Raw genomic sequence first — 12,767 nt, forward strand, 5'->3', positions numbered from 1 at the left:
CTGCTGACTCACTACACAACAAACATGACAGCGGCTCGACGCGGCTGCTTCTCTGCCCACAGCGGAGCTTTCTGCACGCGGCCCGGGGTCGTCGCTGAGCGCCGTGTTTCTCAAGGTCTGTGTGATAATGGATGTGTTGATGGGACGCTCGGTGATGGGAGGGGCTGTGTTTGGGTCTGGCTGGAACGCCGCCATCCGCTCAGCTTCTCACAGCTTTCTGGCATCGTCTCTGATGTTGTTGCAGAATGGACGCCTCTTTAATACAGAGGCATCGAGTCGCTGCGTTAATCTCACAAGGCGTAGAAATGCTTCATCGCTGAATGAAAGATGTTTAATAAAATAAACATATTGTAAAGACCCGATTAGCAGTTATGCTACAAATCAAGTGTCAGTTGTTTGTTTGTGAGTAACAATGCTTAGACATTAATCTTAAAAAGTTTAAATTATTCACACGGCCTGAACTGACCACAGCAATCCCAAACAAACAACTCAAATCATGGAAAACGTTGTGTTAGTGTTTAAAAGTGCCAGCTTTACAAAGCGTGGTAATAACAAAGTCCAGAAACATAAACACTCTGTGGCCGCTTTATTAGGTACACCTGTACAGCCTCATGCAGTCCGATACAACTGTTCTGCCATGAAGTCGACCTTCATCATGTCTGTAATGTTGAAGTTTCATACACGTGTTAATTTAATCACGGTTTAACTAAATTCACAAATTTACACCAATGTCAGCAAAAACTGAACATCAGAAACTTTGTGAAGGTTGAATTTATGGCTGAGTAACAGATTGTACAGGTGTACCTAAAAAAAGTGACCACAGAGTGTAAGTGGTTTTTAAAAAAACCTCCTGCGGACAGGTGACCACACTAACAGGTAACGTAGAATGTTGGGTTATGCAATGCGTCACCTGTCTGAGGTGAGTATGTGTGTGTGTTACACGGCAGCAGCTCGGTGTTGTTGAGATGTCTTCGAATTGTGTTTTTAAGCCATAAGCATCCCTGCAGATACTACAAGTGTGGATTTCATGAAGTTTGGAGTCAATAAGGGAACCATGCATTACTGATCTTCTGGATCTTTGCCAACCCAAGCAAAAGGAATTCATTTGCAGAGTTGGCTCTGACAAGCAAATGTTACTGGCTTGCTAACATCCCGTGAGCACACGCCCAGCGGTAATCACCATTCCTCGCATGCTGGCAGCGAGTAATTAGGGCGAGATGAACTTGCCACATGCCAAGACCAGAGAATCAGTAGACAGAGAGCAAATGGCAGCTAGGTGGAAGCCACGTGGTCCGTCGGCCTCCTCCTGCTTCACACCTTTTGCTTATTGCTGCACAGGGAAACGACTGCACACTGACAGACAACCACAGCAAGGGGATGAGCGCCAGCCCCGGGAGCCCCAGGACCCCCGCGGGCTCAGAGGCCGCATGTAAATTATTCATAGAGGACTCCAACTCCTTCGGGTGGTTAACCGCATTGAAAGAGTCCAGGAGCTGGCGAGGAGCTTGTGCGCCTTCGACAAAAGCGCAGAATGTGTGACCTTTCCAAAGGCTATTTGTGAGACCTTCAATAACAAGAAACAAAGTGTGTTTAGTCCTGCGGATTAAAATAAAGTGTGAGAGTATCGAGTGTCAGAGACGATGCATCTTTTTATCCCTGATTGCTCTGACTGTTATCACACTGATCCTCTGAGCTGAAACAGGGCTAGGGTTGTTTTCTGTAAATACATGCAACTAAAGACTGGGAAAGATGTGGAATGCTCCAAAAACACCTGTTTGGATCGTTCCACAGGTAAACAGGTTGATTGGTAACAGGTGAGAGTATCATGGCTGGGTATGAAAGGGGCATCCCGGAAAGGCTCAGTTGAGGATGGAGCGAGGTTCACCACTTTGTCAACACATGATTGGATGAAGGAGATTACTGCATGGACTCTTCAGAAAACTGCTGTCAGTAAACACAGTTTGTTTGGAAATGATTGCATTCTGCTTTTGATTAAGTGTGACTTTAGTTTCCAACACAGTTTCAACACCTCACACTCGAGAGTTTGGAAAGGTTAACCAACCACTAACCCAAACAAGAGTACTGGTCTGATCCTTTGACTGGATGTGTGAGGTGTGAGAGATGCTCTGTGTGTGGTGTTTTCTCTCACTTTCAGTCAGTAGGATAGTGCTAATCCCCAGTTTCCTTGACACAATAGTAAAAGCATATTCATTTTGAGTGAAGAAAATCAGTACGAAGACCAATTACAGTTACATTTTGGCCGTGGCGGGGAATGAAGTTATCTCTATCAGGCATTTTGGCAGGAAAACGGTCAGTGCTGACATCCCATACTCGATGTTGGCTGGAGGAACACCCACAGGAGTCAGAATACGAAGCAGTAATGACAAGATAGTGATGATACCAGGATTATAATGGAGGACTCACCCATGGTGGCAGCTCAGTAGTAGGCACACTCTGCTTCACTGCTTTTTCCTCATGCTCCAGGAACGCTAAGGCACGGTTTACCCTGTAGTCCTTGTTGCCGTAGTTTCTCCTCCAATAGAACAACATGGCGAGTCCAATCAGCACCCAGCTGAAGCTGAACTCAAAGTATCCCAAGATGTAGATCGGGAAGATGATGGCGAAAGTCTTGCCGAATTTAATCCACATTTGGGTGACGTCTGTCAGAGACGACTGCGGCTCTGCGTCCAGCTCTTCGGGGGACAGAGGTGGGCCTAAGGTGGAGCTCACGGGGCTGCTGGGCGCTGCGATGGGCCCATTCGCCCTGACGTCTGGTCCCGCTGAGCCCTCCATCCTATTACTCATTTCCCTGCTGGAAAGACATTTTTGACAGATATTAACAGTAAATGTTATTGTCTTGTTGTTACACACAGCGGCTCACAAAGTAAATGCAAATGAATCATCACTGCAAAGCAGAGGCCTCAAGCTGCAAGGTTTTTATCTCCACTGGTCAAAGTTCAAAGAATTATATCTCAGACATTCAGCAGCTACACCCAAGGGATTAAAACGACATTAAGCATGGCAAAGGATCAGCCAGCCTGACCTTTAGAAATTAACCATTAAGATTCTGTGTATTAACCTGCTGGTTTATTTGTTCAGCTCTAACACTGAACCGACTTGTAATGATATGACTTGTAAAGAAATTTCCTTTCCTGTGAGCCAAAGACAACCAAAGAAAACACCTCTCTGTGTTCCAGACTGTGATGAGACAGACTCTGAAAAACAACTTAAGTTTCATAACACCACAATATAACTTGAAAGGCAGCAAGCCATGACAGTATCACTGAAAATCTTACAATTTGAATCCATCTAAAAACGCAGGTGTATAATAAATGGATAACACAGATAATGCGGTAGAAACAGGCCTTCTCCAGAGGCCCCATGTCACAGTAACTCCCCCTCAACAAGTTGGCAGTGGAAAGTTAGTACTATGTAAATGAGACTTCACTAAGCCCCCAAACTGATCCAGATTAGATCAAAGATCATTTTACTATTTTATCTTTTTACACTACATGTATATACTGCTCGTTAAGTTAACAAAATTGCAGTCATTCCAGTGTCCACCTTCTTGTCTGTAGAGGACGTCATACGAAACTCCTTTGCAAAAATGTCAACTTTTTTAAAGCTTAATTGCTGGGAAAAGCGACAACTGTACGAACTTAAATGATTGGAAGTTATCCTATATTACGATGAGTATAGAATGACTCTCAAATTCGGCATATATTCAACAAACCAATACATTATACTTTAGGAGTATTTCAACTTTAAAAAAGTGCCTCAACCGTTGTCATTACGGTCTTCAGCCATCAAAACGTAGAGCCGTGGATGGCAACACAAGTGTGAAGAGAGTACAGGTTTTCCTGAAATATCAGGTGTTTGGTTTGTTGATATATACGCCGAATTGAACAGCACCGACTACTGAATCCAAAACTTACTTCAGGTACTTGTTACCGTGTGTAAAATTTCACCGTTAAGTACAGCAACTCTTAACAGCCAGATATATTGAACGGAGTCTGTCGTGACGTTCTCTCCACGAAGTGACACGTATCGGGCTAGGACTTCACCACCAGCACTGCGTAAACCAAACACCAGCGAAAAAACAACTTCTTTCTCTACGCTCACCGGCCAGCGAGCGAGACAACTCACCGGTATCCGCCTGCGACATTCACTCTTCCCTTAAAAATATACGGAAATTCACTGTGCCAGCCCAGTACACTGCATGACGACCAGCTAAACTCCGTCTACCCCGTCTCCCCTTCAGTACATCTCGCCGTGAGGGCGTCCAGTCCGTCTCAAGCAGCCTGCAGGAAACTGTCATCGCGGGAAGGTCAGCCTCCGACAGGGAGGGAGCTTCAAAACACAAACACAGCGGCGGAGCCGGGCGCCATCTTGTGGCGGGAGAAAAGGTTACGGGAAGTGTGTTTCTGTTCGAGCTAAAGTTCGAGTCAATGAAAATGGCTTTTAAACAGTATTTAGAGTTATAGTGTCGATGTTGTCGAAGTTTGTAGTTAACATTTCAATGTATACTACTATTTCTGGTCTGGTGAAGATAATAATTGAAACAAAATGGCCGGTGATCAGTGGACTGTCCATTCACTTGGCATATCCCTTAAGCCGCCAGGCAGCCTTTGACCTTTGACCTCTGACCATTTCATCCTATTTACTACCTGTAATGCCAAAGCTTAATCTGGCCTCACTGTAATTTAGAATGCATGAATAGGCCTAAACCAGCCAGGTGTTTTAAGAAAGATAATTTGGCAGCCAATATAAATATGAAATGGAATAAGTTAATTTAACGGAGATTTAGGGCTGTGTGAAGACTATCGCTGCTCGGCCTGCTGTTGATGCACACTTGGAGAGCACAGTTTGCACAGAGGTCATTTCCCCACTAGATGTCATGGTAGTGTGCATCCTGAAGCATCTCTCAGCTGATGTGGAACATCATCTCTTTACCTGCCCACTGTTCGCTATTCAAGAAATTCCTGTAGGTTAATTGGATTAGTTTGGAGTCGTCTCACTGCCCGACTGCTGCTTGCACTTTGATGATTGGATGCATAGTAGCATTTGAATTTGAGTCAACAGCAAACGCAATCACAGGAAACCAGAGTAAGCAAAGACATTAAGATGAGCACATTTCTTACCAAACTAAAAATAAATAAAAGTAATTATTAGAAAAAAAAAAGATGGAGGATTATCCTGTAAGACAAATGCAGCCTATAACACTGATACGCTCATTATTCTCATTTCATTTTCTCTCCTCTCTGAAACTGTGCAGGGTAATGACAGGGAAAGGGATGAGGAGGAGGAGGAACAATGTGCTTCCCAATATGAGGGTGGGAGGAGAGCAGTTTGCAAAGCCGCGGCACAGAGGCAATAAAGATCCTGTGTCTCCGAGGTAAGAGAAAAGAACTGAGGCAGGAAATGATGGGTTTTATTCCAAGCTCAAAGCCAAAAGACTCTTCAAGTTCTGAGCAAACTCAGACATGCTTCTCAGGCATCGTAGAGTATTGTTTATGTCATATCAGGAGAAGTTTGGCTACTTCTTCTGCTTTTATGAACAAGCTAAATTAAAAGCATTGAAACAGCATTTTGTTCTTATCTGACGCCTCTATCAGCAGAGGTGAGGTTCGCTTCAAAACAACAATGATGTGACTAAAGTTGGCTCTTTGTCACACTGCCTTTTCCTTTACTCCAGCCTGGACTACAGTCATAATTCCTAAGGCCACCAGACAGCCATGCTCTTTCAACATGGCCATTTGCTGTAATTCCTCATGGAAGAAACAATGTGAAGGAAGATGTTTATGGCGAAGCAACAACTACAAACACTTGTAATCCCGGTTCAGGCTCAAAGACACAACAAATCCTCACCAATTACGCAGTCTTTGTCTGGTTAAGACGGCAGAGGTTGTTGCTGTTTTGAGCTTTTGTTGCAGCTTTAATCCAAAATAATACAAAAATGTATAGATTAAAATACTTCATTTATATGTTAAACTGTCTTCAGAGAGCTAGATCCCCCTGGAGCCTCCTACAGGTTTCCAGCTTCTAAACTGTCACTTTTTTCCTCCCACTTAAGTTTGCAGGCGTGATAATGTTTGGCCTACAGGTGTTTCCATAGGAAGCTTGATTAGCTGCTGCAAAAGGGTTTGAAGCACATCTGGTCCCTCTGTGTGGAGAATTCATGAACATGCATGGCAGGAGATTTCAAGCGTCCAAATCACGCAAGAAGAAGAAGGCGAGAGCAGCATTAAACTCACAGCTACGTGATTTTGTTTGGTCAAAGTCTGACATTAAAGACATGAAGAAAACCTTTCTCTTGCATGGTGGTGGTCTTTAAAATCCCTCCTGAAGGGTTACATGGTTTCCATTGTGGAAGGAGTGGGCTGGTTCTCAGTTGTTTCAGTCCCTGTAGGTGTTACTTAGGGGGTGATACACTCACAGTCTTGGTTTGAGCTCCACTGCACAGTGTGGACGATCATGTCTGAAATATATTCCCTGCAATAAGGCCTGTAAGGAAGATTTCAGGCTTTATTCTTTAACATCTCAGATGTTTCATTCAGTTAGATGCAAAATGCGATATTGTTCGAATTTAAAGTCGGTGCTTTTTTCTTGGCAGTTAGTGATTAATTATCATGATTGGCTTCCCTGAAGAATTGCTCAAATCTATCCAATCAGAGCTGTTTTGCACTGAGCAGTTTTACCTCATTTGCATTAGATGAGCTGCTGCTGCAGTGCTGTGAGGGATCCCATCTATTCAACAATTATCTGTATGTGGAAAACACTAGAAAGGACGTCATTTGAATTCGTCTTTATCAGATCTAGTCTGTTTGATTGGCTCATTCACGTACCGACAAACCAAAAACTTAAAGAGCAAATTTATCAACTCAATCAAAAATTCATTAACTGTTATCACGAGGTTGTTCAGGTTCTACCTGATCTGCTCTGGAGTTTTCTGATACTGTCTTCTGCTCTGCGTTGGCTGGCCTCAAGTTTTATCAAGTTTATAAATCAGATTTTAATAACTATCGTTTACAATAAAAATGATCCTAAACCTTCGCCGGTCATACAGCGCTGATCATTAAGAAGAATAGGTTGTAATGCACACTTGTGTTTACATTTCAGCATGAGCAGTCTTGTATTTTCCTCCTTCTTTTCACACCTACATGCCACTGCATTAAAATGTTACACCACAACCTGTTTCCAGATAATGAGCTTCTGTGCTGCTGTTAATAACATGAAAACTATGTGCTCACATTACACATTCAAATGGGCAGTAAACCCACGCGCTAAGCTAATGCATAAAGGCTACGCTATATAGCTTTTATATATTAGGTCATGCTGGTGTATATTTCTCTATGTGGAGACCACATACACTGTGGTATATATGTAAATCTCCTTTTTTCCCCTTGTCTACGCACAGTACATGATGCATGAACTATATAGATTCATATAAATATCCAGGTTTCTATATTAATGAACACATGAATTCGAGCTTATGTGTGCTGTGCTTGATTATTCTGCTGGGGTTTGGGGCCGTGGAAGTATTTCTATGTGTGAATCGGTGCAAAACAGTGCTGTAAGATATCGTCTGAGTGTGCAGAAATATGCATCAAAATTGGCTACAGTGAGAGATATGTAGGGGTGGGAACCACGTGAGGCTCAATGGAAGGTTCGTATCTCTCAGTAATGGAATCAGTGACCTGATATGGAGGAAAGCAGGCAGACAGGAAAGAGCTGATGAACAAAAAATGTGCACTTTGTTCTAAAACTGTGGGTTTGATGAAGCAAATCACAAAAGATCCTCATTGGTCTGCTCAGACAGTCTGTGTTTGCTCATGATCTTCCTCGGGAGGCAGAGCTGTCCATTAATGGCTGAATTATAAATGTTCATATTTCCATTTTTTCTGAGCATCGTTCTCTGTAGGGACATCTCGTCCGTGCTGGCTAAAAATCCGAGACTTGGAAACAGAAACAGACACGTTTTCCATAGAGTGCCTGTCCTGCATTCATTTCACTCTGTTTGAATCTCCCGTATTGAGCAGAATAAAATTAACATCTATTTAAAGTGGAATTACAGATGGACTGAGCCATGCACAGACCTGTGTACTGCACACTGGCCTGTGGTGTACAGGTGGTTCTTTATATCACATAAAAACACTATTCAGACTTTATGTTGATGAATAGTTTTCACGCCTCAGTTTGTCTCTTGCAGCTAAACACCAACAATGATGATGATGATGGTGAGAGTCGACATAAAAGGTTAATTGCATCAAACCTGTTCTATTAAATAGCTCCGTCTTTATCAGGTCTAGTCTGTTTAAATCAACTCATTCATGTACCGACAAACCAAAAACTTAAAGAGCAAATTTATCAACTCAATCAAAAATTCATTAACTGTTATCAAGAGGTTGTTTGCACATGACGTCACGTCACTCTTTTGCTGTGGCACGAACTGCAGATGGAGGGCAGGAAGTGATTTCCTGCATAGGAAGCTCTATAACACACAGTCACAATGCTTTGTGACTTTGTTTTGTGTCGTTCACGGTTGCTCAGATCGATCAAACCAAGACACCAAGAGGAAAGTTGTTGTCAGTAGGTTGAAAAATTCAAGAAATTGACCAAAAAAAGATGGAAAAAAATTTTTGTTAACTGTCTGCAGTCCAGAGGAGCCAAGTCGGATAATGGTGGAAATGGTGTAACGTTAGCTAATGTTTTAAATCGATGTTGATAGATTTAAAGTAACAGCTACAAGCAACACGACTAACACTTGTTAAATCAACGTTAACAGTCTCACATAAGACAGCTGAACGTAAATAACGAACCCTGTCTCATTTAGAGACGATCCATGTCTTTAGTGGCGTTTCAGCAGACCTTTACGAGTGGTTAACGTAGCAAACAATCGTAACGTAAACATCAACATTCGGCGTTGAACGTTTGTTGCTCGGTTTATCCACAGGACAATAAAAGCTGCGCACTCTTGAAAAGACAAAACGACAGTCATCCTTGGTACCAAGGTCATGACCGAAAAGTTGTTCGCCTCCAGACTTTTGTCTGCTTTCATTTGGTTTCTAGAGCAGAACGACGTCTGATTGAGCAGGTAGTTTTTATATCTGCTGTCTCAACAGCAGCAGATCTGTCGGTTCAGCTGAAAAATGGCTCCTTTTCATAACATAAGGGATCAGGGCGGGCACATTCTGTTTCAGAGTGTGCTCACACAGCCACACTGTTTAAATGTGGCTTTATACACAAGCCATAAAGCCCTTGAAGCAGCTGGACAGAGTGACTGCTTTACGTTTTCTGTCTGCACATTTTAATGCAGTGTTGATACTTTGGCCTACGGCGGGGCAGCTGATGGTCTCTGGCTTTGTGTAAATATGTGCCACTTCATCCTCGCTCTGCTTTCCCGAGTTTATACTGAACAAGATGGAAAGCATGCGCACATCCAAGAGTGTGTGCATTCATAATGGAGAGAGGGGAGAGTGTCTCTGGTATGTATTTCAGCCCCTGAATCAAGACGTTTCATCTCAGGGTCGGAGGTGACGCTTCTACTGATAACCTGATGCATATTTCAGTCTAATGACCTTTACTTGACATTCAAAGACGTTCTCTGTAATCTCAATCTGTATTGAAAATCCCAAAGTTCACAAGGATTCAAGCACTAATGTCTCACAACAGTCTTAAAGCTGAGCTGAAACTGCAAAAAAGGAATTTGTTAGCTTGTCCTTGGTGTTTGTTTTTAAGTAGTCCACCCAGCCAGGACTGCAACCAATGACTATTTTAATTGTTGATTAATCTGTCCATTATTTTCAATCGATCCACTGCAGTAAAAAACATGATAATAATCCACACAAAGATGTTTTCTCCTTTCAATTTAGCAGGCGATGTGCTCGTCTTCCTCCTCCGGAAACGTCTACAGATGGACGCCATCTTGTCTACAGTTACTCTGAGGAGTCCAGCTTTCAAACGACACCTCACTTGACCAATCACGATCTACCACATGAGCCCGAGCACCTGGAGAAGCCAATAAAAACTGAGCCAATCACAACCGATTTTGTAGATGGCTGACGCTTCCAATAGCCAATGAAATTCTTCCATACACCTGGCACCTCAAATAATGGATTTCAGCACTAATAGTGATATTACACACAATCTGAACCATGCATGTACTCCAAATAGCTGAAGAGCAGCTGTCAGTTTACTGTGGGTACGCCTTGGACGGGCGTTTTAGGCTCTTTTACTGGACAGGTATTTGGTTAAAATACTGTTGCATCTGAGACTCTCCAGCAGGGTATCGTAGTGAGCGTAACTTTCCGGCTCCTCGTTTCTGAGTGAGATACAAATATAACAGCAGGATGGGCCCCTCCAGATGTTGTGAAAGAACAGATGTGTGAAGTGCTGAAGGTGCATGCTGATAATGAACGTTTTGCACATTGCGCAAATTAAAATCATGATGATGATTATGATTATAAATACGTCCCAAACTGTTTTTACCCTCTTTGAAAAAGTGCAGAAAAGCTGCGGTATCATTGAAGCTCAAATACGTTTACTGTGAAATACCTTTAAATGTTCATGTTATGGGAAACCCCAGGTTATGGGCTGTCGAGAGGTATCTGAGTGTTGGGACTCACAGTGTGAGTCACTAACAAACCCTAGTTTGACCCAGAGCTCTGTTGTTCTGCTCAGCCTTCATCTATTGTGGAGGAAACATGTCACACGGGGCCTCTGTTTAGCTCTGATTGCCTGGACAGAAAAAATGTGGCGGGGATTAAAGATGCCTGGATCGCAGCCATCATTAGTGGTAATTAAAAGAGTGGATAAACTGTGAACAGCAGGTGGTGAGCGCCATGGACCAATCCATTATGTTCTGTGTTTTATAAGATAAATGAACAAGGAATCCTATCTGGACGGACAAAGTATTGAACCCTGAAGGCCATCGTTTCTCACCAGCAGATGGAGTTTGCTCTCATGTTGTGGAAATTGTATTTATTCGGCCTTCCATTTTTTCCACTGAGCACTTTAAGGACTTGTTCATGCAGATTTTGTACAAAAAGTCGAGTTTGACTTTGGAAACGTATTTCATACAAGCTCCAGAGCTGAAACTAAGCTTCCTCAAACCTGCAGAAGCAAGTTGTGAACACAACACTGCCATATTTTTATGCTTTTAATTGATCCGTCAAACTTTTTAGCTGTACACATCCAGCAGTTATGGAGCAACATGATCGTTCATGTTCGTGACACCTGATGAATGTAAGTCCAATATTCGCTCTCTGTTAGCTCCGTTTTTGTTCTCCACCACCTCATGAGATAAATATCTGGTTGTTTAGCTGCTAAATGCTCCACCAGCTAATCTCTAACTGCGTCTGCCTGCTGTTTGCTATAAAGCTCCATAAAGCCGGAGCTGCAGGTTCAGCTGATAATTCTCCTGTGAGCGGCATCTTTCACAGCCTCTTTAAGGTCATATTTATCTTGTCAGGTGCTGTTTTGGTCAAGACTGTGACCATAAACTCCAAGCTTTCATGGAGAAGTTTGAAAAATGATCACCACACTGTGATGTAGTGACGGACATAATTCAACACTGCCTGCGCCAAAAAACTAGAGTGATTGTTTGAGGTACATCTTGACCCAGACTATCAACGAGCAGCAGAGGATTGGACGAAGTATTGGTAGTCTCAAACCTTTTCATTGGTTTACATTGGAAGAAAAGGGCTGTGCACAAAAATGAGTGTGCAGGTGTCTGCTTAGCTCATTGTCCACTGTCCATGTGCTGTATTTACTTTATTTAAAACCTTTTTTCTCTCAGTCAGTCTCAATTATTCTGGTGTGAGATTACTCCCGAAGTAATTTCCTGAACGGCCAGGTCAATTGTTGAGACAGTGTTGAGACTTTCAGACAGAAGAACTGTTGAAGTTTGACTGGGAGTTAATTTCTTTCCTTTTCAAAGCTCCAGTCTGCAGTCAAGCTGTTCTGACTGTTAAAGTGAGACTATGCAACTATTGGAAGAAGAAATAACATATTCTTCTTTTTCCAGATGAATCCATGAGCAGTAACACCAACCCCCTGCAGCAAGTGTTGTGGAACTACTGTCTGGATTTTTTATCACAAGACTATCTCTCAGAAAAAAATGAAAATGTAATATGTTTGTTCGCAATCAAAGTATTACCATTTCACTTTGGGCTCTGGCTAATTGTGGCACAGTTCCTCAGTATTTTCTCAAATCTAAAGACTCAAATACTCAATAACTAAAACAATCAGCACATGAATCCATTATGAAAATAATCACTGGTTGCAGCTTTGTACCAAATAGTTAAAAATGAGCTCAACCTCAAATAACCACGGCAGTGAAATCCTGCTTTTACATGAAGAAGTAAAAGTAATCTATTGATATATTATATAATAGTATAACAGTCACAGGGGACTGACACTCCTTTTAAAACGTCAAGTACGTTTTTTTTTTCGTATTTTATTTATTTTTAATGCAGGACTTTTAACAATCACTTCTAAAACAGACAGGAAGTCAGAGCACAGATGCTAAAATCCGTCTGTTTAGTTGGTTTTTTAAGCCACGGTAGCTGCAATTTGTACAAACTGAAATTTTATTCTTCCCAAATCAAAAACAATTGAAGTCAAATTTGTTATGACTCAACTAGATTGATTCTATATCGCAGCGAGCCTCGGTACGCGTTTTATTTTGAAACGCAGTAGCGGAAGTCAGCGCTTATCGTTGTGCCTTGACGGCTGAAGGCAGATGCGGGGAGCTGATCTCTCCGCGC

General features: G+C 42.3%; 1 protein-coding gene across 4 annotated transcripts in view; it reads right to left on the minus strand.

The window, feature by feature from the left end:
- esyt2a (extended synaptotagmin-like protein 2a) overlaps window positions 1-4,313 on the minus strand; it is a 40,606-nt gene extending 36,293 nt beyond the window's left edge. For 3 of the 4 annotated variants that reach the window (XM_076744780.1, XM_076744779.1, XM_076744778.1), the window contains exons 1-2: window positions 4,147-4,313; window positions 2,425-2,812 (exon numbers count right to left, since the gene is read on the minus strand). In XM_076744780.1, the coding sequence (XP_076600895.1) occupies window positions 2,425-2,805 (381 nt within the window). In that variant the 5' untranslated portion in view covers window positions 2,806-2,812; window positions 4,147-4,313. The remainder of the gene's footprint in view (window positions 1-2,424; window positions 2,813-4,146) is intronic. The other variant, XM_076744777.1, reaches the window with a different exon arrangement.
- Window positions 4,314-12,767: the final 8,454 nt, after the last annotated feature.

Source organism: Chaetodon auriga, chromosome 12, assembly GCF_051107435.1.
Source record: "Chaetodon auriga isolate fChaAug3 chromosome 12, fChaAug3.hap1, whole genome shotgun sequence".
Taxonomy (NCBI): domain Eukaryota; kingdom Metazoa; phylum Chordata; class Actinopteri; order Chaetodontiformes; family Chaetodontidae; genus Chaetodon; species Chaetodon auriga.